This window comes from Miniopterus natalensis, chromosome 4, assembly GCF_054644295.1.
Source record: "Miniopterus natalensis isolate mMinNat1 chromosome 4, mMinNat1.hap1, whole genome shotgun sequence".
NCBI classification, from domain to species: domain Eukaryota; kingdom Metazoa; phylum Chordata; class Mammalia; order Chiroptera; family Miniopteridae; genus Miniopterus; species Miniopterus natalensis.
The window spans coordinates 16180002-16203356 of NC_142084.1; the positions used below are offsets into that span (position 1 = coordinate 16180002).

The 23355-nt window shown below is 47.6% G+C and overlaps 4 protein-coding genes across 5 annotated transcripts; 2 read left to right on the forward strand and 2 right to left on the reverse strand.

The window, feature by feature from the left end:
- The first annotated feature begins 28 nt into the window (after positions 1-28).
- On the forward strand, positions 29-2518 carry DND1 (DND microRNA-mediated repression inhibitor 1). The gene is made up of 4 exons (XM_087815888.1): positions 29-52; positions 180-297; positions 661-1122; positions 1743-2518. Exons 1-4 carry the CDS (start codon positions 29-31, stop codon positions 2252-2254), a joined length of 1116 nt encoding a protein of 371 aa, XP_087672014.1. The 3' UTR covers positions 2255-2518.
- WDR55 (WD repeat domain 55) lies at positions 929-8106 on the reverse strand. 2 transcript variants are annotated; one of them, XM_016214143.2, is made up of 7 exons: positions 6133-8106; positions 4210-4310; positions 4038-4125; positions 3760-3939; positions 3565-3664; positions 3308-3477; positions 931-3226 (listed from the first exon to the last, which is right to left on the reverse strand). In XM_016214143.2, exons 1-7 carry the CDS (start codon positions 6321-6323, stop codon positions 2917-2919), a joined length of 1140 nt encoding a protein of 379 aa, XP_016069629.2. In that variant the 5' UTR covers positions 6324-8106; the 3' UTR covers positions 931-2916. The 2 variants fall into 2 exon arrangements, with proteins under 2 accessions (XP_016069630.2, XP_016069629.2); XM_016214144.2 differs by lacking the exons at positions 4038-4125; positions 4210-4310 and having other exon boundaries at positions 929-3226.
- Positions 8107-8832: 726 nt separating this feature from the next.
- IK (IK cytokine) lies at positions 8833-20903 on the reverse strand. Its single transcript, XM_016214147.2, has 20 exons — positions 20760-20903; positions 20139-20205; positions 17973-18065; positions 17411-17470; positions 16145-16312; positions 15860-15974; positions 15331-15401; positions 15192-15238; positions 14604-14767; positions 13225-13333; positions 12607-12646; positions 12233-12452; positions 11972-11990; positions 11444-11522; positions 10823-10903; positions 10515-10572; positions 9625-9713; positions 9319-9427; positions 9114-9148; positions 8833-9027 (listed from the first exon to the last, which is right to left on the reverse strand). Exons 1-20 carry the CDS (start codon positions 20773-20775, stop codon positions 9000-9002), a joined length of 1668 nt encoding a protein of 555 aa, XP_016069633.1. The 5' UTR covers positions 20776-20903; the 3' UTR covers positions 8833-8999.
- A 121-nt stretch (positions 20904-21024) lies between these two features.
- On the forward strand, positions 21025-23298 carry NDUFA2 (NADH:ubiquinone oxidoreductase subunit A2). Its single transcript, XM_016214161.2, is given in 4 exon segments — positions 21025-21176; positions 21306-21412; positions 23099-23175; positions 23177-23298. Coding segments are annotated over 4 exon segments (318 nt in total). The 5' UTR covers positions 21025-21075; the 3' UTR covers positions 23210-23298.
- The last annotated feature ends 57 nt before the right edge of the window (positions 23299-23355 follow it).

Genomic DNA, 23355 nt, shown 5'->3' on the forward strand with positions numbered 1-23355 from the left:
GGAGCACCGACGGACCAACAGTAGAGCCATGCAGTCCAAGCGGGAGTATGAGGTAAGTGGCAACGAGGGGTGAACGAGCCCCACCTGCGCAGGGATTGGGGGTGCCTGGGGCCGCAGCACAACAGGCGAGTGGGGGCGGGTGCTGCGATCCGCCATTCCAACCTGCCTCTCCCCTTCAGCTGTGGTGTGAGAGGGTGAATCCAGAGAACAAGGCGGCGCTGGAGGCGTGGGTCAGGGAGACGGGCATCCGCCTGGTGCAAGTGAACGGGCAGAGGAAGTATGGCGGGCCACCCCCAGGTACACTAGTCCCAGCCCTATGCCTGCTGGGGGGCTACGCCAGCCTCGACGGCCCCGACCAGCCCTTTGGGGGAGGCGCCTACTCCGAGTCTACATAGTCAGAAACCCGTAACTGCGCGTTACCCCCTCCCCCAGCAGCCGTGGAAACGTCTATGGCTTTCCACCCACCCGCCCCCTCGGGAAAGGCAGCCAGTCTTAAGGCACACACCTTCTCCATGCCAGCCCCGTTTTTGTTGTTACCTAATTATGCGAAGGACTCGGGGTGTGGGTGTGGTACCCATTTCACAGACGTGTGCTCTCGTGGTCCCTGGGCCCCAAACCCGGAAAGTCCCGGTGGATGACGGCGCCCCCTCCTTCCCCCAGGCTGGGTGGGCAGCCCGCCGCCGCCCGGGTCGGAGGTATTTATCGGTAGGCTGCCCCAGGACGTGTACGAGCACCAACTGATCCCACTGTTCCAGCGTGTGGGCCGCCTCTACGAGTTCCGCCTGATGATGACTTTCAGCGGCCTGAACCGCGGCTTCGCCTACGCCCGCTACAGCTCGCGGCGCGGGGCCCAGGCCGCCATCTCCACGCTGCACAACCACCCCCTGCGGCCGTCCTGCCCGCTGCTCGTGTGCCTGAGCACCGAGAAGTGCGAGCTGAGCGTGGACGGGCTGCCGCCGTCTCTGACCCGCCGCGCGCTGCTGCTCGCGCTGCAGCCGCTGGGTCCAGGCCTTCAGGAGGCGCTGCTACTGCCCAGCCCCGGGCTGGCGCTCGCGCAGATCGCGCTGCTCAAGTTCTGCTCGCACCGTGCAGCCGCCATGGCCAAAAAGGCCCTGATGGAAGGTAGGCGTGGAGGCTGCTGGGGGCCCGCTGGTTGGGGCAACAGTGTTCTGCCAGAGACTTGACCTCTACAGTCAGCAGGGCGGGTAAAGTCGAAAGATCTTAGGGTCAAGAATGCCCGAATTTGCGACCTTATACTATTTGAACTTAGGTTTTATAATTTCCAATGCCACTGCCTAAACTTAATACTTCCTCATATTATCTCCTTAGTCCTTAACATGCCAATGAAAAATACACACAATGATCTCCCTCTTTAGGGAAGAGAATGTTTTAAGAGAAGGGGACTTGCCCAAGGCAGTCATGTCTGTTGTGAGAATTGAGTACTTAGCACATTCCTTGATTCTTGGCAAGTATTCACAGTAAAGGTTATCAGTGTTATGGTTATGTGGTAAAGCCAGCATCAACCAGTACCCCTCCAAGAAATTTTAGAAGGTAGCTGTTATTACACCCCCTTTACAAATACAATGAAGCCTTAAGTTATTTTGCCAGCAGTCACACCACCTGGAAATGAGGTGGCTAGAAATTAAAACAGGCTTGTGTGACTTGACTCCTAAAGACACACAGGGACAGGGGGCTTGGGCCCAGGGCTAAGACCTGTCCTTGTCTCTGCCTTTTTCCTGCAGGGCAGTCACGCCTCTGTGGGGAGCAGGTGGCTGTGGAGTGGCTCAAGCCAGACCTGAAGCAGCGACTCCGCCAGCAGCTTGGCCAGCAGCTTGTGGGTCCCTCACTGAGGTGCCTACAGCCAGAAGGCAGCCGATTGGCCCTGGCTAGGGACAAGCTAGAGTCCCAAGGGGCTCGAGCTGCCTTGCAGCTACTGTGCCAACAGATGAAGCTAGGTAGCCCAGTGTTCCTCACCAAGTGCTTGGGCACAGGTCCTGCTGGCTGGCACCACTTCTGGTACCAGGTGGTGATCCCTGGGCATCCGGTGCCCTTCAGCGGCCTCATCTGGGTTGTGCTGACCTCAGAAGGGCAGGATGGGCATGAGGTGGCCAAGGATGCTGTGTCTGCACGGCTGCTGGAGGCACTGAGTGAGTCTGGGGCCAGCCTCCTCTCGTCTGCTGGGGCACTGAGTGAGTCTGGGGCCAGCCTCCTGTGGTCTGCTGGAGCTGAGGCAGGTACCATGGTTAAGCAGTAACCTCATCCTCTCCACAGGCAGCCTGAACAAATAGGCAGAGCCTGAGTCCTCAACCCAGCAGGCCTGGGCAGCCACCACCTGATCCCCAAAAAAGGAGGAGCATGGGCCCTGCCCTAGGCCTGACACAGCCTCCCAGCTGGGGCACAGCCCCAGGGCACTTGGGGACAGCTCAGATTTGGCTAAGTTGTGGTGAGGAACCTTGCCCTCCCTCTCCCAGCTGAGTATTCCTTGGCCTTTCTCTGTGTGACACACACAGTCTCCTCCCACAGCTTAGCATGAATCTTTGCTTATTTTCTTGATTTGTCTTTCTTGGTTTTTATTTGGGGGATGGCTGAGCCAAAGGATCAGAAATCTGCCTTTTGTCCCCACCACTTGGCATTTTGGTTTTGGTGTATGTGTACTGTTGGTTTTTCTATGCTAGTTGTATTTATATTAAACCCCTGGTTGGTGTACACCTGTGTCCGTGCTATCTTGCCCCCTCTGTGGGCTTGTCTTACACGCGGAGAGTGAGTAGCTCTCCTTCCCCACAGTCCCGACCCTCTGTTTGCCCATCACCTTATGCTATACAAGAGGGTATAATAAATTCATAGCCTCTGGCGATCCAGTCCAGGAAGCGAGACTCTTGCCCAGTGAGGACCTGTCTTGAGATTCAGCTCATCCCCTCAGTCACTGTCGTCCTCACTCTCCTCTTCCTCCCTTTCCTCTTCCTCTTCCCGCAGTCCCGCAAAGAAGTCATCCGTGCTCCAAGCCTTGCTACTCAGCGCCCGAAGCGGCCCTCCCTTTTTTTTGCGCCGACGGTAGTCATCCACTACCACAGCCCGCAACTGGGCCATGTCCCAAAATTTGAGGCACTGGTCATGGCCACTGCTGGCCAGGAAGCGGCCGCAGTGGGAGAGGGCCAGCTCCTCCACAGGCTCCCCGGCGTGCTGGCCCACGCTGCCCACCACTCGGTTCGGCAGGATGTTCACAGCCCTGGGCAGAGAAAAGAGTGCTGGGTATTGGCTGGTTGGGCCTACCCTTCCCGTGACGCTAAGGGCCCGGCTTCTCTCTCACCTGATGACTCCATCGGTGGACCCAGTGCACAGCAGACTGTCAGTGACTGGAACCATGCAGTCAATGGACTCGGCTCTCAGGGCAAAGCGGTCACTTGTGGCCCCAAAGCCATTCCAATTGAAGAGGTAGATGGTACCTTCACTAGAGCCACAGACCACCTTCCTCCCACACTACAAGGAAATAGGACAAGTCATGTTTGTGGAGCCATGTCAGACCACATCCCTAGCACACCGCCATCCCACCACACTCAGCTGTACTTTCATGATTGTGACAGAGGTCAGGTCTCCAGACTGAGGTTCTGAAAGCAACTCAAACCGGCGTCGCTTAATATTGAAGACACCAAGGCAGCCATCCCCACTATAGAGAAAGCAGAGCAGCAGGATTGGCCAGAGGCTCCCACTGAGCGAGACACTTAATGAAGGGAAGGGAGGGAGGCAGCTTTGAGGCTGTACCTGGCTGTCAGCAGCAGCTTCTTGGCGGGGTCCAGAGCCATATCAGCAATGTACTCCTCATGCTGCCGCATATCCATTAAGGGGCCATCCTTCCGCTGGTCCCAGAGCCGGATGCCACCTGTGTCATCCCCAGTGGCCAAAACATTCTTATCCACCAGCAGCAGACTGTTGATAGGGGCACTAGAGATACAGATGCAGAAGTTCTTGGAGCATCTTTGTCCCAGTAGGGAGGTACAAGTCTTGCCCCCTCACCTCAACACACAATTGGCTTCCCTTACCCATGAGCCTTGGAAATGCGTCTTTCCAGTCGGCCCTGCTCCACATCTAGAACATGGATGGCTTTGTCCTTGGAGACAGTAACAAGTTCTGGGGGGAAAGGTCCAGGTCATGGTGCTGCTCACTGCTTATTTCCCACCACCACACTGCTGGCTACCTTCCCTAAATACTCACTCTCCCCATCTTCAGAGAAGACCACAGCACGGCAGGACTTGAGGTGGTGACCTGAGGACCAGAGCTCCTTGGTTTCTCCCTCTTGACAGGAGTAGGAAAAGCTGGGGAGAGGTGGAAGGGAGTGAATGACCCCAGATCCTGCTTGGGATACATGGAATGTACCAGCTAGCCGACCTTCCACCTACCTAGGAGTTCCTGCTAATCTACGTCTAAGCCCAAGGAGCTAATCATCCCATTTTTACATTTTCAATGAGCTTCAAATATTAGGTCTTGTTCTCATTTGATAGACATTAATTCAAAGTACATGTGCTTGGGACTTTGTGAAATCACCACCCCCCTTCTTCATCCTTGCAAGCCCCCGCTGGGGAAAAGATTAGGTCTGGACCACTGTGAAGTCCCAGAAATATTTGTTAAATTTATGACAGAAGGACAGCCCTAGAAGTTGGAAATGCAAAGATTAGTAAGACAGGGCTCTTGCACTCCAGTTCTGCAGGAGCTAGAGTCACCATAAATTATGGCACATTGTGACCACATACTGAAAAAGAGCCAGGATCAAAATGGAGGTGGAATAGAGAGGCACTCAGCAAGGCAAGCACCTGTCCAGAGCGTATCCCAAGTGCCTGCCTCAGAGCAGATCTTCAAAAGCGCTGAATGAATTAAGTGCTTAACTGCCAGGGAGTTCCAGGTGGGCAGAACAGGGTCTACTTATCGTCTGCTCTATCCCACTGCCCAGCATGAAAAAGCTGCTTAATAAACATTCACTTTTTTTTTAATCCTCAATCAAGGATATTTTTTTCCATTGCTTTTCAGAGAGAGTGGAAGAGAGAGAGAGAAACATCAACTGGTGGCCTCCCGAATGCCCCTCAACCCCCTTAGCACGGCCAGGGATAGAGCCTGCAACTGAGGTACGTGCCGTTGGCCGGAATCGAACCCAGGACTCTTCAGTCCTCAGGCTAACACACTAACCACTGAGCCAAACTGGCCAGGGACAATCATTCATATATTTTAGTGGATGAGACAAGCATTCAAATAAGTATACAAACCAATGTATGATTACAAGCCATTATGAACTTCATGAGGAAAAGACATCTGGTGCCAAGGCAGCACCTAATTTAGTCTATAATTCAGTAATCTAATTTAGTTTGGGGCAAGGAGAAAGAGTGAAGAGATGCTGAGAACTTAGGAGGTACAAGTAAGGGGAAAGGAGTTTCAGGCAGAAAGAGTAACATGCAAAGGAGCTGAGGCTCAAGATACATTATATAATCAAAGAACTTACATGCTTAATGCATCATCTATGGACAAGCATTGGTACAGGGAAGGCCTGGGCGGGTGGATGTGGGGTGGAGGGGATCAATAGAGGGGGAAAGGGGATATCTGTAATACTTTCAACAACAAAGACAAATTTAAAAATATATGTAATAAAAAAAGATACATTATAAAGGTAAGGATAAGTGAGCACTGAAAGAAAGCAAAGGGGAAAGCAAGCAAGGGCCGGAGGGTCAAGCAGTTTAGACTTAATCCTAAAAGCAAAGGTAAGCTATTGAAGGGTTTTAATCAAGGACATGAGGTGGTCGGATTTGTGTTTTCTAAAGATCAATTAAAGCAAACACAAGCAGGAAGCCCTGTTGAGCTTGTTTCAGGCTCAGTATAATAATCGGTGGGAAATGGTGCCCTGAAAGCCGCCTTGTTCTGCTCCTTACTGTCTCTGGGCTCCGAGACATTACAGCCACTTCGTCTCCCTTTCGGTTCTTTCAAGAGATTTGTGTGGTAACTTGTTGAAAGCCGAAAGAACGAATCAGACCAGATGAGTCTTGCAAAATTTCTCTCCCTGCACTCTCCTCTCCCCGCCCAGCTCCATTCCTGGGTAGTTCCCAGCCCCCGCAGCCCCCGCAGCTCCCACGTCCGCTGCCCCGCGGCACTTACACAAACACGTCCCCGTCCACGTCCCCCGCCGCCAGGAGGTCGCGGGACGGGTGGAACGCCAGCCCGCTTGCAGGCGCTTCCAAAACGATGTCTTCAGGGGTGTCCCGGATCCGGGCCGGGACTTCCGTGGAGTCGGAGTCCTCCTGGTCGTCCCCATCCTCCGCCGACCTCTCCTCACACGTGTGATCCATGCACCCGAGGACTCCGAGTGGCGCAGCGGCTGACCGGTGAACCCCAGCACCAGTCACCCGGCAGAAGTAAGCGGCTCAGCGCACAGCTTCCGCCCGGGCGGGGCGGGGCGGGAAGTGGCGCCAGGGCGTCCGCGTAACCCGGAAAAGGCGATGGCGCAGCTGGTGTGGGTGGAGCCGACCTCAGTGCCAGACCCGCATGGTCTGCGGTGTTCCTGTATCAACACCGTTGATACCTGGACTAAACGGCGGACGCAGGAGTTTGTCCTTTCCCCTCATCCTGACTGATGCTAAATTTGGTAGACAGCCTCCCTGTCTACCTAAGAAACATCCAAACTTAGAGAATTTTTACGAGTTTGAGCCAAACTGAGGACGTGGGGGAGCAAGATCTCAACTGCTGTAGAGAGTAAGAGTTTTGCAGCAGCTTTTATGCATTTGAAATTAAGGAGGGAATGTAAGGAAGATTACATGAAGGTGGGAGAGAGCAAGGTGGGGATGGGATTATGGGATTGTTAGATTATGTGTGCTCTTGAGGGTGGTTATTTCAAAGGTGTATTAACCTAGATGCACAGAAACAATGGATAGTGCTTCCTTAAGGTAAAGATAAACCTTTTACTAAAAAATTATACGCCCAGGCAGTGACTACCCATCATGACCTGCCCATTTGAGAATTTATGATCAGATGACACTGAGGCTACTTTTAATAGAGCCCCATTTTTTAGTTCCCATCCCACAACCAGTAATGAGGATTTAATGGCCTCAGGATCTGAGAGAGGGACACCAGTCGTTCATGGCTTGGTGAAATCCAAGACCATGACAAGCCTCAGCCAGGTTGGTCAGGAAGCAGCAAAAGCCCATGCCACAAGAATTTCACACAGTGGGTGGTGGAGGGCAGGCAGCCCTCATATGCATGTGCTGAAGTTGCTGCCCTCTATGCACAACCCCTTTATGGCTGAAGAAACAGCACCCTACAGTTAGGCTGCAGACTCTCAGCAAGCCAGGCCAGCAGTACTCAGCGCTAGCAAGGAGCTGAAGAGGAAAATGGGCACAGCAGTTGTTTTGGACATTCCAGTTAACAGAGGTTCCACAAGTAGGTGCACCCTGTATGGTGGGGCAGACGAGGAGCTCCTGTGGCTGAAGAGAACCTTCTCACATCACTGTGGTACTAAGCTAAGACATCTTATATGCTGACTCCCAGCCTCCTACATGAGAGCTTAAAGTGAGCGAGGTTCGGGACCTCAGAGAGGCTATATGCCCTCTGTGTGACTGGAAAAGTTGCTGTGTGTTGGGAGGCCTTGTCACAGTGCTATCAACCAGAGGGTCTTAGTCACTTCCACAAGGATTTGGTGGTACTTGCAGAAAGTGATTTTAAACTGGCAGTCAATCTCCAGGTCTCGATCTTTTTTTTCAATCCTCACTCAATATTTTTTCCACTGCTTTTCAGAGTTGGGGAGACAGAAACACTGATGTGACAGAGACACATGGACTGGTCGCACAGGGCGACTGGGGCCGGGGATTGAGCCTAAAACCAAGGTATGGTGTCCTTGGCCAGAATCGAACCCAGTACCCTTCAGTTCACGGGCCGATGCTCTAACCACTGAGCAAACTGGCCAGGGCCCAGGTCTTGATCTTAGAGTCAGTTCTCTGTGACCTTTTTCCTAATTGGGACCACTGCCTACAACCATGAAACTTGGGTGTCATTTACTGTCTGAAATCAGCCATTCTAGGTGCTCTTGCAGACAAGACTCAATTTCAGCCTTCTTAAGTGCCCCTGCCCTATCAAGATTAAAGTGACAAAAGGCAATGGCTGAGGTGACCCTTTAGCTTTCTTTGATCTGGTGAGCCCACAGGTTTTAGGCTCAGAACAGGCAGTGGCAGCTAGGGATCCAGTCAGAAAATGGTGACCTTTATTTATGAGTACCAGACAAAAGTGTTGGCAATGAGCAGATAGCAGGGAAAAAGCGGGGATGGAGTCATCAGGGAGCCCACCTGGGCATTAGTAAACTTTTCAGGGTGTTGAAGGGCACACCAATATCTTCGGGCCTAGCACAGGGGTTCCCCAAGGCACGTCCCCAAGGTATCCCTTCAACCGGGGAAGCAGTGACGTGTTTGGAATTACTAAGCTCCCAGGAGGGCATAAATACATAAACGGTTTCTGTTCTCACAAATGATTTTCATCAGGTATCTTCATCTAGCACTCAGTTGTGCACAACTTGGGAATCAGACTGGCAGCCACTGGACTGATCCTAATTCCCAGGGAATCTCTGCCCTAAGAGTAGGGCCCCAAATGGGCCTGAATGAGTCTGAAATTTGAGACCAACCATCCTTACATTACTCTACCCATCTCTTGCCTATCAGTGAGGGTCATTCTATTCTCTCCTGGCTAAACATCCTTACTATCTAAATATCTAGAACCATAGCTCAGGAAAGGACTGAGCTGACTTTCTGCATTTGATTTTATACAATCAGTAATTAATATTGCTCAGGGGCTCTGAGTCAGGGGTGCTCAATCTAGAAAAGACAACAGGTTAACCAATTTTAATGGAACCAAGTGATTATATGGTAATATTTTATATACATACACACACAAACCACCTTGCAACTTTTTTGGGAATTGTAGAAAGCAAGCAGTGGGGAGCATGTCCTTGTAAAGACTCTTCTTGGAGTTGTAACTGGAGATTAGTATTTTGGCCTTTTCACTTCAACCCTGAAATAATAGGAGAAATGGGTCAGCATAAGATCAATAAACTAAGCAATTACCCAGTCCCATAGAGGATGAATAAGGCCACTCACCCATCAGCTTCCATCTTCTTCCTCTTCTCAATGATCTGCAAGAAGTAGTTATATCGATAGTTATGCTGCCAGTCTAAGCTCACCTGAGGCCCAAGGCTGATCTCTCTCCTTCCATAGCTCTCCAACCCCTTGCCTGTTCCTGGATTGGTGGACCAGTGTCTACTCCCAGCCAAAGCTCTCCCACCAGAGAGGCAGTCCCACTTACTGCACTGATCTTTTTCCACTGGCGATCAAGCTCTGCTTTGTCATTGGTTTCCTTGAAGCGCCTGGTTTTCCGCCCTTCAGACATTTTTATGCCATATTGGAATGCAGCCCTGAGGGGAAAAAAGGGGAGTTGAGGGAAGAAGACACCAGTTTGCATAGTAGTAACAAGGTGTTCCCAGAGGGCCCTGTAAGCAGAGAAGCTATTTGGAAATGTCTCAGCCAGACTACACCCTCTAACCTGGTGTGGGCTAGCCCACCCATCGCCATCCCTCTCCACACACCCTGGCCATATTTAGTACCAACTCACTTGGGCAAAGCTTCCTTGTTGTTCATATACTCGCTGTATTCTTCCTGGGTATCAAAGTCCCAGCGGCCTAAGGGGCCCTTCTTGTTACCCTGTTGCAGGACAGAATGAGAGACAGGGAAGGGAGAGATGTCAGTGGAAATGGAATTTTAACCCTTGATTAAAGCCAGGCTCTTTCACAATCCTAGATTTCATCATTTATAAATCCTACTCTAACAAATAATAAATGCTTACTATATACTGATTATGTGCCAGGCATTATTCTGAATACTAAATACCTATCTTATTTAATTCTCTCAAAAACTCTATTAAGAGAAAATATATTTCTCTCCATTGTCCTGATGATGAAACTGAGGCATAAGCAGTAAAACAAGTTGGCATGGTCACAAAACTAATAAATGGCAGAGCCAATGTTAAACAAGGTTCCAAGATGGAATTAAACCACACTCTTAACCACTGCAATGCAGGGAGAACAAGGAAAAAGTAGATGGAATTCCTTTACCATTAGTGGTGTGTTTGCTGGGTTTTAAGAGTTGGAAGAAAATTCCAATAGTGGCTGGCGAGACTAAAATTCAGTTATTTTTCAAAAGACTGAATTTCCTTTTGCCCTTTCTTATGCACTGAAGACTTACTGTCTAGAATAGAAATCAAAGCCTGGCACTTTGTAGGAAATAAAAAGAAATATATTTTTGGCTCTATCTCATTTGAGTTTTGTACAAACACTTTGAAATAGTTAAGCTGTCCATGACCCCACAATGTCTCTGATCCCATTACTGCAGCTGAGAGAAGCTGAGGACCAGTTAATGAGACACAGATCTTTCGGGTGGTGGGGAAAGGGATACGTACTAGAGAGCAACTGCCCAAGAGACCCTCCCATGCTTCCAACTCCATACCTGGTCCATTTTGCTGTAATCAACCTCCTCATCACTGTCAACAGCCATGTCATCCATCCTAAAGAGAAGCAACAATTGAACAGATGATGCAGATCTAGACTCCTACGCTTCATCAGGAAACCTACCAAATAAGACTACATGCCTAGGAATGACGACCCCCCTAGACCTACCACTGAGAGCCTAACAGAATAGTTAATCCAATAAGAAGTACCCCTGGATCCCAGCAAATCAAATTTCCACCTCACCCAACTCCCTCCACCCCAACTTGTCCTCTAATCACCCCAGCCTCCCTTAACAGTCTCACATACGTGGCTGGGTAGCACTCAGCATAACTGTTGGACATGCCAAAGAAATCTCCCAGCTGCTTCTTGTCCTCTGGCTTCTTCAGCATATGCTATGTTAAAGAAAATAATTCTGCCTGTAGCAGAAAAGCTTCAAGCAGGAAGGACCAAGGGCTAAAAGCTCCAACATGAAAACTCTAAGGAGCCCTAGACAGTTTTTCTCACTGGTTAGAGCATCAGCCCTCAGACTGAGGGTATCGGGTTTGATTCTGGTCAAGGACATGTACCTCGGTTGCAGGCTCGATCCCCAGCCCTGGTTGGGGCACATGCAGGAGGCAACCAGTTGATATGGTTGTTCATCTAGCATGGATGTTCCTTGCTCTCTCTCCCCCTTCCACTATCTCTCCGAAAAGCAATGGAAAAAATATCCTTGGGTGAGGATTAAAAAAACCCCCAAAAACTCTAAGGAGATGACTGGGAACTTGAATGGCTCCCTGAACAAGGAAAAAGTCACAGTGACTTCATTTGGGTCAAAATTCAACACAAAAGGGGAGGAGCGGGGTTGTGGGAAAGCAGGGAGGCAGCTAGAGTTGGAATGAAAAGATAACAATTCTCTAGAACCCAGAAACATATTGAAATAAAGGATATGATTCCGTGCCTTCCCAGCCAGCGGAACCAGCAAACTTTTCATTGATCGATTTGATCAACTCCTTGGCAGATCCAGGTCCTGAGGGAAAGAGAACTCTATTAAGACACTGAAATGAGAAATTTACCTCTTCCCTTCCAACCTGTAGCTTTCATAAAAACATTTTTTAAGCAATAGAATTTTCATTAACAAAATTTTAATCAAATCTCAACTACTAATGCACTACTCTGGTTGATGTGGGGTAGTGTGCTCAGAATATTGCCCACTCAACCTGCCTCACATCATCAAGACTCTACAGCAGAAGAATTTATATCTAACAGAGCAAAGATGCCCTGTCACTGCCCAGGTAGAGGGAACTCCAGACTTACCTTCTGTCTACTCCATAGAGCAAGACATGGATCTTGTGAGAGCTCAGAACCAAGAACTCCCCCAATCCCACCCTTGCCAGCTCTGAGCTCTAGGTGAGACTCTCAGCCCAGGGGAAAGCAGGACTGCTAGAGCTAATACAAGATGCGTTGGATACAACTCACCTTTGTCAACATCCATGGGCTAGAAAGAAAACAGAAACTGAAGTCAGTATCACCATGAGGGATTCTCAATCATTCTCTACCCCCCAAGTCTGAATCAGTTCCCTACCCTCCGTTGTCCCCCTTTCCAGGATGGTTCCTATTCTGGGTTAGTTGACCCAGTTGCTTTTATGGAGCCATGAGGTGCCTATATAACTGTACCTGGCTGGGCCGGCACAGAGACAGGCAAAGCTCTACCACCTGGTATCAGGGGCCGCATCTCACCTCATCATCCACTTTGGGCTTCTCAAAGTAGCTGTGCCTCTTCTTCTCTTCCTCTCTCTCTCTGTCCCGTTCCCGCTCCCGATCTCGTTCTCGTTCCCGCTCTCTGTCACGGTCTCTGTCTCTATCCCGATCACGCTCCCGTTCCCGGTATCTTTCCCGCTCCTTGTCCCGAGGTGTCTTGGTTGTGGAGGGCACATAATCCCCAATGTCTTCAAATATACTAAGAAGACAGAAATCACTAGCTGTCAAAGTCACACAAACTACCCCTGGACATTTCTCTAGATTTTCATAACAAGGCCTCCCCAAAATGCTGAAGACAAGAAACACAGAGCCCCCTTCCTCCCTCATATCAGGTCACAGGCTAGGATACGTACTTCATATCAGCTTCAGGGGGTTTCTTCTCTTCCAGCTTCCCTAAAATGTGAAGAGAGGAATGAGGAAAACTCATTAATTCCCACTCAGCCTCACCATCTCTCTTATTCTTAATGCCCACCCACCCCTTTTTTTAATCTTCACCCTAGGATATTTTTTCCATTGCTTTACAGAGAAAGTGGAAGGGGGTGAGAGAGAGAGACATAGATTGGTTGCCTCCTGCACACACCCTGATCGGGGCCAGAGATGGAACCCAAAACTGAGGTACCTGCCCTTGGCCGGAAGAGCCTGGGATCCTTCAGTCCCAGGGCCGACACTCTAACCACTGAGCCAAACCGGCTAGGGTTTCAATTCCCTTTTCAACACCTGTTCAGAAGATGGGACAACAAAAGCTACCCATACTTTCCCTTCTCATGTCTCAAAATTAACCACTGCCTCCTGGGTGGGTCAAACAGACAGAAACTAGATATAACCATCCTTGCCATGCTCCATTGCTCTCATTTTTCTCTGTTCCCCAGGAGCCTCCCAGTGTTCTGGAGACAGAAGGCTCCAGGAGACTTTGGCTCCATCCTCAAATGCCCCTCCAGGGCTAAGGTTTATCTCCCTAACCCCCAGGTTACCTTTGTCCTTCTTCTTGAGCTTCTTGTTGCGGGTACCCTGCCTCAGGTAGGAAAGAATCTGGGTGAGCTTGCTGATGACAATGTCATTTGTAGTCAGTGTGGTCTGAGCCTGAAAACCCCAAGAAGCAAGAATGTTATCCCACTGAGCAGGAATCTCTTCATTTTTCATTCATTCACTAAACAAATTGAAGGATGAGTTAGAATTAGCTAGGTAAAGACTAGGAAAGGAAGTGTTGTGGAAGGACATTCCAAAGAGATGAAACAGCATGCAAAAAGGCCTGGGTCAAAAGTGATTCTAGCACATTCAAGAAAACCAGGATGACTGGAGAACAACCAAGAGGGAACCATGGTGAAAAAAGGCTGGAGAGACCAAGAGATGCAGAGGTTCATAGGCCACAATCAAAATTTTGCTTTTTTTTCAAATAGTGAGAAACTAATGAAAGCTTCTAAACTATGGTGAGACAAAAATTCCTGTTTTGAAACTAGGGTAGTGGAAGGTAATGACTAAAAAGTACAGGGTTTCTTTTAGGGGTGATTAAGAAAAATTTTAATATATTTTTATTGATTTTCAGAGAGAGGGAGGGAGAGGGAGAGAAAGAGAAACATCAATGATGAGAGAGAGTCAATGATCAGCTGCCTCCTACACATCCCCTTCTGGCAATCGAACCCACAACCCAGGCAAGTGCCCTGACCGGGAATTGAACCGCGATCTCCTGGATCACAGCTCGATGCTCAACCACTGAGCCAAAACATTTTAAAATTGTTTTAAAACTGATTGCAATAATGGTCACACAATTATATGAATATACTAAAAGCCATTGAATTATACACTTTAAAAGGGCAAGTTGTATGGCATTTGAATTACATCTCAGTAATAATTAAAAACAAAATATTAGAAGGGAACCAGCGTGGAAGTGGAGAAACCAATTAGGAACCTTTTTTAAAAAAATTCTCACCTGAGGATGTTTATTGATTTTAGAGAGAGAGGAAGAGAAGGAGAAATATCGATGTGAAAGAGAAACATTGATCGGCTGCCTCCCATATGCACCCTGACTAGGGAAATCAGACCCACAACCTAGGTAGGTGCCTTGACCAGGAACTGAACCCACAATCTTTTGGTGTGTGAGACAACGCTCCAACCAACTGAGCACCCACCAAGGGCAGAAGCCACTTTTAATAGTTCCAGCAAGAGATGATGGCTTAGACTAGAATGTTATTGGTGGAGATGAAGAAAAGTGAATGGATTCTACTGAGATTTAGATGAAAAGTGGACAGGACTTGGTAATGGGTTAAATGTGGTCAAGGAGGCCGTGCAGAATTGAAGCTGTTTTCTAGGTTTGAGACTCATGTGAAAGGATTTCAAGATTCGGGTTACTCACCTCCATGGTGGGGCAATCCGCTTTGCTGCGGATAAGAGTGGTGGGAATGTCTGTGTCAGCATACTCATCATCCAGGTCTACCACATAGGCCATGCGACCCGGCAGAAATAGCTCATTCCGCTCATATGCCTTGCTTTTGAAGAGCATGCGGTAAACATTGCGGCCTATGAAGAGGAAGAGTAGCAAACAGCTAATGAGAACCTTCTGTAACAGCAGCTGCCATTTACTGAGTGCTTACTCTGTGCCAGTTATCATGCCAAGTGTTATGCATGCTTTGCTATGCTTCATTCAGTCTTCACAACAGCCCCGTGAGGTGAGCATTATCATCTCCTTCTAAGAATACTAAAGCTGAGAGTTAAGTTGATACCTAAAGTCATATAGCTACCAAGTGACAAAACAAAGAATGAGGCCCAGGCAGTCTAACTCCAAAGCCTGAGCTCCTATCCACTCTTCTCCACTGCCTTCTCAAGGGTAAGAAGACAGAGAAAAATCAGTTGAGAGAAAGGGGAAGCATATCCTGCCCAGAGCATTAAATTCCCTACAATTCACCTAAATGCAGAGCCACTAGTGTAGAAACTCTGTACTCACCCAAACGTGTTTTAAATTCAATTTTATTTTCAGGATCTTCGTCTTTCCTGAAAAGACAAAAAAAATATTTTTGCTAAGTATGTTCCTACTTTATGTCCCACCTATCTAAACCCTCAAGTTCTCCCTAATATTTACATACTTGGTTTCCTTCTGGGGCTTTTCCATTAGCTCTTCCTCTTCTTTCTCTTTGCTGGCAATCTCAGCTCGTACCTAAGAGGAAAATGATAGGGATGTAATCGTTTTACACATATTTACTGAATACCACTATACCACACTGTGCCAGGAACTAAAAATTCAATACTAAACAAGACAATATAATCCTTACCCTAATGCAGGTAAAGCAGGACAAACAAATTAAACAATTAAACAACAAAGTGTGATAACTGCAGTAATAAGTGAAATAGCAGAGGTATACAAGAGTGCAGGAAGTGGGAGGTGAGGAGTGGAGGGACTTAACCACACCTTGGTGATCAAGGAAGGTTTCCCCAAGAAAATAAAATTGAAGCTGAGACTTGAAGAATGAGTAGCAATTAGTCCTACAGAGGATCCACCGTTAGCCCTTGTAGATAGTCTGAACTAACAGCAGTTTCCCTTCCCACCTTGGAAGGCCCCTACAAGAGCATTCACCATTCTAGTATTACTCTCCACTCACTCACACCAAGACTCACCTTTTGAAGCAAAGCAAAATCCAAGCCTTTCACCAAATGGGTGTGTTCCATGTCACCACCCAAGAATTTGGACTCCTGGATCAACTGTCTTCTCTTCTCTGCAGCTGACTTGTCCCTGTGTAATGAAAGAGGCCATGTTAGAACAGTCCTGTGTGGGTGGCAAATGCCTCCTGAAATGGCTTGATGTGGGCTCAAGGGAAGAGAAAGTGTGAGGAAGCATTTGTATTGCATTTGTATGACTCTGGGATGCTGAGGAAACCATGCCCTGGCCCCCTCAGTACTCACGCCTCAGCAGTGGGGCCCACAGCCCTGTAGTTAGCCGTGGTGCTGATCAGCTCAGTTTCCTCATAGTCTTTATTCACACCATCTCGCCGTTCCTTGGCTCGGTCCCGGTACTTCTCTGCTAGTTCTCTCTCTCTCTCAATTTCTTGTTGGCGAAGCTTGGCATAATAACTATGACCAGAGAAAAGGAAATGTGTAAAGCTTATCAGCTGCTATCCGAAGATAAAAGAACTATTCCTGTTTCCCCATACCTTCATCCAACTCTCTATGGTGAAAGCTCATATGTGTCCTGATAAAACTGCTAGTCACCTCTTGATAGTCCTCAAAATCAGTCCTTGATAGTCTTATAGCATCTTCCAGTTCACATATAACATTGTTCCATCTGCCACCTCAGGATACTCCATCTGTCACTTTAGAAGTCTTTAATGCCACCCAACTCCACATCACTGAGTCTCTGTAGGTATGAGACTTTTCTATACAGCAACCATGAAGTCATTCGAATTATTATCACCTTCCAGATTTCAACAGAAAATCATTCCTTGCCAGTCCTCCCCCAGAAGAGAGGAAAGCAAAGTACAGAACCAGAAAGTTTAGTATCATATAAATAATGATGATGATGATGACAGCAGCAAAGATTTATTGGGTGGTTACTATATGCCAGGCACTGGTATTAAGTATTTACATGTACTATCACAGTAGATCCTCATGAAAACCTGATAAAAGTTTTTATTACTATCTCCATTCTATTCTTGATAATATTGAGGATTAGAAAAATTAAACAAAATGCTAAGGTTACTTTGCTAGAAACTGGTAAAGAGATTAAAACACCACAGGTTGACGACTCCAAACCGCTAAACTACCACTCACATATCACTCCTCTCTACTATGAAAGCAGAGAGCGTTGTGACAATAAAGGAAATCCTCAGTCTCTAGTCTAACTAGTCGTCCCCCCCCCCCCCCAAACACTATCCAAATTAAAACCCAACACTACCCTGGCCAGTGTGGCTCAGTGGATAGAGCATCAGCCTGCACACTGAAGGTTCAAGGGTTAGATTCCCAGTCAAGGTCATGTACCTGGGTTGCAGGTTCCATCCCAGGCCCCAGTTGGGACAAATGCAAGAGGCAACCAATCAATGGCTATCTCTCAATCTCTCTCTTCACCCCCCTCCCTTCCACTCTCTCTAAAAATCAATGGAAAAAGATATCCTCGGGTGAAGATTTACCAAAAAACAAAACAAAAAACCCAACACTCCGCCAGCCTTCCTTCACCTTTTCTTTTTTCTCCTTCGTGCAGCTGGGTCTTCATCCTCATTGTACTCCCTTGGCATCCTAGAAGAGAAAGAAATTCACTGATAGCAAAATATTGCCATAGCCCCAGAAACCCTAAGTGGTCTTGAGGACTGAATAAAGGTCTAGAACACTGACCAAAGCAACAGCTTCAATCAGGCAGAGATCCAAGTTAATATTTGTGCTGAGTGGTTCTTACTTTAGAGAACATCACAACCACCTGAAGGACTAACAAAATTATGTACCCCCAAATATCTGCCCCAAAATATCTGCCCATTCTGCTCCATGGGGCGAGAATGGGCCCAGAAATTTGCCAATTTAAGCACCAGCAGCAACTCTAGTGCAAGTGGGTCAAGGAACATACTCTGAGAAAAACTGAGATACCAGAACATCCCAGGCTCCACTGGAGCTTCAATCTCCAAAGAGAAAGAATCAGAACCACAGGCTTCAAAAAGAACTACCCTTCCACTTCCTAAGACATCTAGACCAGGAGATTTTCTGTAGGAAGGAGATGGAAGACAGACTGGATCATCCCAGAACTTACTCATGGTGACGTGACTTGGAGGGTGGTGCAGAAGTAGGTGCAGCCCTTGGGGTCATAAGAAGTTTCCTGAAGTCTTCATTGGTAAGTTTTGATCTAGAAAGAAAAGATTTTAAACATTAGTACCCAATAAGAACTGGAAAAGAAATATGCAAAAAACATGGTTCATTTTACTGGAACTGAGGGAAATACAACTTAAAACAAAAACACATGGCCCGGGCCCAGTAGCTCAGTTGATCAGAGCATCATCCTGATATGCCAAGGTTTTGGGTTCTATCCCCAGTCAGGGCACATACAAGAATCAACCAATGAATGCATAAATAAGTTGAACAACAAATCAATGTTTTTCTCTCTCAAATCAGTATTAAAAAAATAAAATAAAATGCCATGCTCTGGCCAGTGTGTTCAGTGGTTAGAGCACTGGCCCTCAATCCCCAGCCCATCAGGGTGTATACTGGAGGCAACCAACCAATCAATGTGTCTCTCTCACATCCATGTTTCTCTTTCTGCCTCCCTTCCTTCCACTCTCTCTAAAAATCAATGGAAAAATATCCCCAAATGAGGAGTAACAAAACAAACACACACATGCCACCTCTAATGCATCAGTGTTAATTTTTAAAGTTTGATAAATTAACTGAGTGAGAATTTAAGAAGTGGATATTCTCATATACCACTGATGGAATTTAAGTTAGTAGAACCTATCTGGAGGGCAATCTGGCAGTATCTATTAAAATTTAAGTGCGTACATCCTATGACCAAGCAATTCTATTCATCTATATATGGCCAATTATTGACTAACATGTATAAAAAGGTCTGTAAAGACCCTGGCCAGATAGCTCAGTTGGACAGAGTATCATCCTGATACTCCAAGGTTGTGGGTTTGACCCCTGGTCAGGGCACTCTCTGTCTCTCTCCCTCCTTCCTCTCTCTAAAACCAATCAATAAATAAGACAAATAAAAAGGTCTGTAAAGAAGGTTCAGTTACAACTTTGAAAATAAAAACTTGTCAACAGCCCTGACCAGTGTGCATTACCCCACACACAGAAGGGTCAAGTGTTCAATTCAGGGTCAAGGGCATGTACTTGAGTTGAAGATTCGATCCCCAGCCCTGGCAGAAGGCAACCAATCTCTCTCATATCGATGTTTCTCTCTCTCTCCACCCCCCTCCCTCCCTCCCTTCCACCTCCCTCCCTTCCACTGTCTCTAAAAATCAATGGAAAAAATATCCTCGGGTGAGGATTAAAAAAATAATAAAAACAAAAAACTTGCAAACAACCTAAATGGCCATTAACTAGAAACTAACTAAATGGTGACACTGTTTCCCAAATGTAGAAAAGATAGCACTGATGGTACAAGAGATCATTTTAATTGGTACAGTGACAAATTTTAGTCAGGTACCTTTTGAGCCCTCTTCCAACTAGGGCTCTTTCTTAGACTGCTGAGCCCAGTTTTAGCAATGGAAAAAAGCAAGTAGAATGGTGTTACACTATATAATACCATTTAACTTAAATATTTTAACTCACAAAGCAATGACATATTTTCCTCAGATATACATATATGTATATAAATGTTCTTTAAAAAAAGTAGGGGGGGGGAAAATACACATATGCCCAGCCAGTGTGGCTCAGCAACTGACCATTGACCTACGATCCAGGAGACTGAGGTTTGATTCCATGTCAGGGCACATGCCAGGGCTGCGGGCAGGATCCCCAGCAGGGGGCATGCAGGAGGCAGCCAATCAGTGACTTTAATCATTCATCATTGATGTTTCTATCTCTCCCTCGCCCTTCCTCTCTCTGAAGTCAATAAAGATATATTTTAAAAAAGATACACATAAAAAACAAACACGGTGGTTACCTCTAAAAAAGGGACTGGAACTGGGGATTTTATCAAAGAAAATTTTACACTTATTTCTGATGGTTTAATTTTCTATAAAAATTCCTATGTAATGTGTAATTTAAACATCAGCTTTAAAAACTAGCACCCTCGCTGCCAGAATTTCCCATCTAATACTCTTATGAAGTTGACCTGATCCAGTTAAAGGGGTAAGTGGTACAATTTTTTGACCATCCTTGCTGACAAGACATTCAGAATTCCTTTATCATCACCACCACCACCACCCTACTCATTACCCAGCTTATTCCCATGGTCCTAGATCAAAACACTCACTGGTGGAAGGAGTGAGGATCATCCACATCGTGGCCATCTGGGGCCAAAGGGTTGGAGAACGGCTCACCTAAGAAAAACAATTAGTATAAATTTAATCAATCTCTTCTGTGTCAGGTCCTGTGTAAAAGTTGGGGATTTAACAGTGAACAAGGCAAATGTGCCTTCCTGTCAAACTGCTCACAATCTAGTGAGGAAGAAAGGCAAAAACAGCGACAGTGACGATCCAATGTAGCAAACACTGAAGTGGAAAAAAACAGTTGTGGGAGCCGAGAGGAGGGGACCACCCTAAACCAGCGCTGGATCAGCAAAGGCTTCCTCAGGATGACACCTAAGATACCACGTGAAGGATAAATTAGCGCAACCCAAGATTAAGTGGTACGGGGCGGGGGGAAGGGGAGTAAAGTTGACAGATCAACCCCATCTGTCGTCATTCGGGGCAAAGACGAGAATTACAGTCTGGGACTGCCCGGCGTCACTTGGGGCCCAAAGGCTTCGCCAGGCTCTAAGCGTCACTCCGGCCCGCCTCGACCCTCACACTCACGCGCACGATTTAAGGCCAAAATAACGCTCCAAAAGTCCCGAGTCCCTCAAAGAAGAAAGGGCAGACGACCCGAAACTTACTATCCCGCTCCGGCATATTGCCCGCGGTGTCTTAACGCCACCAAGGCCCGCGGCTCCAACAACAACAAAGTAGCTATAGCCTTTTCCCCACAATGCACCTCCAGAAACAACCCACAGTGCCTTGCGTTCCGCAGTCTTCCGCCCGGAAACTGGAAGAGACACAGCTGGTGCCCTACGGAGTATTTCTTAGCATTTGCTAAGCTTGACCCCGCCCCCTTGCGACAGCCAAGCTATCGCGGGGACTGGGAGGTCCGTGATTGGTCGGTCTGGAGAGCTTGGCCGGAAGGCCTTGGCCTGGGGTTGTGTACTAGCGGGGATGGCGGCGGCTGCGGCGAGTCGTGGAATACGGGCCAAGCTGGCTCTGCGCGAGATTCGCATCCACTTATGCCAGCGCTCGCCTGGCAGCCAGGGCGTCAGGTGAGGCGCAGCGTGGTGAGGCAGGCAGGCGGGCGGGCTTCGGGGCGCCGGGGTCATGACCTCGACCTCCCGGGCGTTTGGGAAGGTCCGCGCCCACACAGTACGCGCGGCGCTTTCTCGGGCCCGCAGGGACTTCATCGAGAAACGCTATGTGGAGTTGAAGAAAGCGAACCCGGACCTGCCCATCCTAATCCGAGAGTGCTCCGACGTGCAGCCCAAGCTCTGGGCCCGCTACTGTGAGTGCGGGACACTGGGAGTCTGGGACACTGGTGGGGAAACAAGGGTCTGAAAAGAGAAACCGCCGCCCAAGGTCAAGCAAAAACTGGTGGAGACTGGAACTCAGACTGTGGCCTTGCTTTTGACCTTGTTGCGAGTAAGGAAATTTATGTTCGAAGGGTTGGGTTATAGGATGCTTTGTGTCCTGGGTATCAGCCGTGTGGAGTTGGGCCAAGTGCTTCATAGGGATCAAGAGCTGTCATTTTTGTAATTCAGAAGAGGTTTCAGACAGGGGAGAAGAGGTGCTAGTCAGTTCTACTCAATATAGGTCCTTCCAAATTATGTGTAGGCAGTGCTAGTCCAGGTAGTGTGTTAGAATCTCAATAATGAAAACTTAAAATAATGGTTCTGTGTTGAACACTTAATGCTAGGCTCTGTGCTGGGTGTTTTCGTACCTAAGTCTCATTTAACATTCATTATATGAGGGAGTTATGTAGCTGGATATAACAGGGTTGAGCCTTTGTGTATGTTCCCCTTCTTAGAATGCACTTCTGCCGGACATCCACGGCTGGCTCATTATTCAGGTTATTTTCAGCTCTGAATTTAAAAATACCCTTCAAAAAGGCATTCCCGCCCTAGCCGGTTTGGCTCAATGCTTAGAGCGCCTCCCAGTGGACTGAAGGGCCCCAGTTTCGATTATGGTCAAGGGGCCGTTACCTCGGTTGGGTCACGTGCTTGAGGCAACCAATCAGTGTGTCTCACATCATGTTCCTCCCTCCCTCCCTCCCACTCTGTCCGAAGAAGCAATGGAGAATATCCTTGGGTGAGGATTTTAAAAAACCCACAGCATTCCCTGACCAGCTATGTAATATTGCCCCCAGCTCCTTTTTATCATATTACCTATTCCATTTGCCACAATCTGAAAATTACTTCTGTGTTGCCTAACACATAGTAGGCATGCAATAAATGTTTATACATACTGAATAGTGGTATTTTAATCATAGTTTTTAAAAATATGTTTTTACTGACTTGAGAGAAAGGGAGAGGGAGAGAGAAACATTGATAGGTTGCCTCTTGCATGCCCCTTACTGAGGATTGAGCCCACAACCTGAATCAATAACCTCTTGGTGCATGGGTGGGAGCTCAACCTCTGAGCCACACCAGCTGGCTTAATCATGGTTTTTAACACCTTGTCTTAGGAATGTCTGGAAAAAGGGGGAAGTCACACCTAAGGCAGATCGGTTCTAATTTTGGACATCTGTAGCAATGCCATGCACTAAAAACTGAAAGAGGAAACAGGTTCTTCCAAAAACCAGTAGACTAGAAGAGATTGATTCAAATAGCTATAGTGCATTATAGTAGATAGACTATGGGAACCACAGAATGGGTACGCAGCCAAGGCTGGGTCCATGCAATGCACTGCTCATATGGTTAATAAATACCTACTGTGCCCCTTAGCACATCCCTGAAACACCTTCCTTACCATTGTGGCCACCCACAATCAGCCAAATTTCTAGTTGGACCTGGGCTTCCTAGATGTGTTTGAGACCAACTGGATAAATTCTAGGTATACCAAATCCACCTTGGTCATCTCTTTACTACCCTTCCTGTCATAACAACACTGTAAGTTGATGACAAAGACCTGTTATACTTTGCTAGCCCCCATAGTGCAGAGTGGATACTTAGTTACCTCCTTTTCTCTCCAGCATTTGGCCAAGAGAAGAATGTCTCTTTGAACAACTTCAGTGCTGATCAGGTAACCAGAGCCCTAGAGAATGTGCTAAGTGGCAAAGCCTGAAGCCTTCACTGAAGATTAAGAGCAACAGCCCCATAGCCTGGGCTCTGCTGGACTGAGTACAACATGGAAAAATGTGTTCTCCTGTTCTTTATAAAGCTTGTGCTGTAAGATGCTGTCTCAGGATGTTCTTTACCTCATTCCACCCTCTACCCCTTATTGTGCAAC

Coding starts and splice junctions, on each gene's coding strand:
- DND1 (XM_087815888.1), top strand. CDS start 29: ATGCAGTCCAAGCGGGAGTATGAG. Junction 53..179: donor AGTCCAAGCGGGAGTATGAG/GTAAGTGGCAAC, acceptor TCTCCCCTTCAG/CTGTGGTGTGAGAGGGTGAA. Junction 298..660: donor GTATGGCGGGCCACCCCCAG/GTACACTAGTCC, acceptor TCCTTCCCCCAG/GCTGGGTGGGCAGCCCGCCG.
- WDR55 (XM_016214143.2), bottom strand. CDS start 6,323: ATGGATCACACGTGTGAGGAGAGGTCGGCGGAGGATGGGGACGACCAG. Junction 3,665..3,759: donor AAGCTGCTGCTGACAGCCAG/GTACAGCCTCAA, acceptor CTTTCTCTATAG/TGGGGATGGCTGCCTTGGTG. Junction 3,227..3,307: donor TCCACCGATGGAGTCATCAG/GTGAGAGAGAAG, acceptor TTCTCTGCCCAG/GGCTGTGAACATCCTGCCGA.
- IK (XM_016214147.2), bottom strand. Junction 9,714..10,514: donor ATTACAGCAAAATGGACCAG/GTATGGAGTTGG, acceptor GTCCTGCAACAG/GGTAACAAGAAGGGCCCCTT. Junction 9,028..9,113: donor AAGAAGATGGAAGCTGATGG/GTGAGTGGCCTT, acceptor CTATTATTTCAG/GGTTGAAGTGAAAAGGCCAA.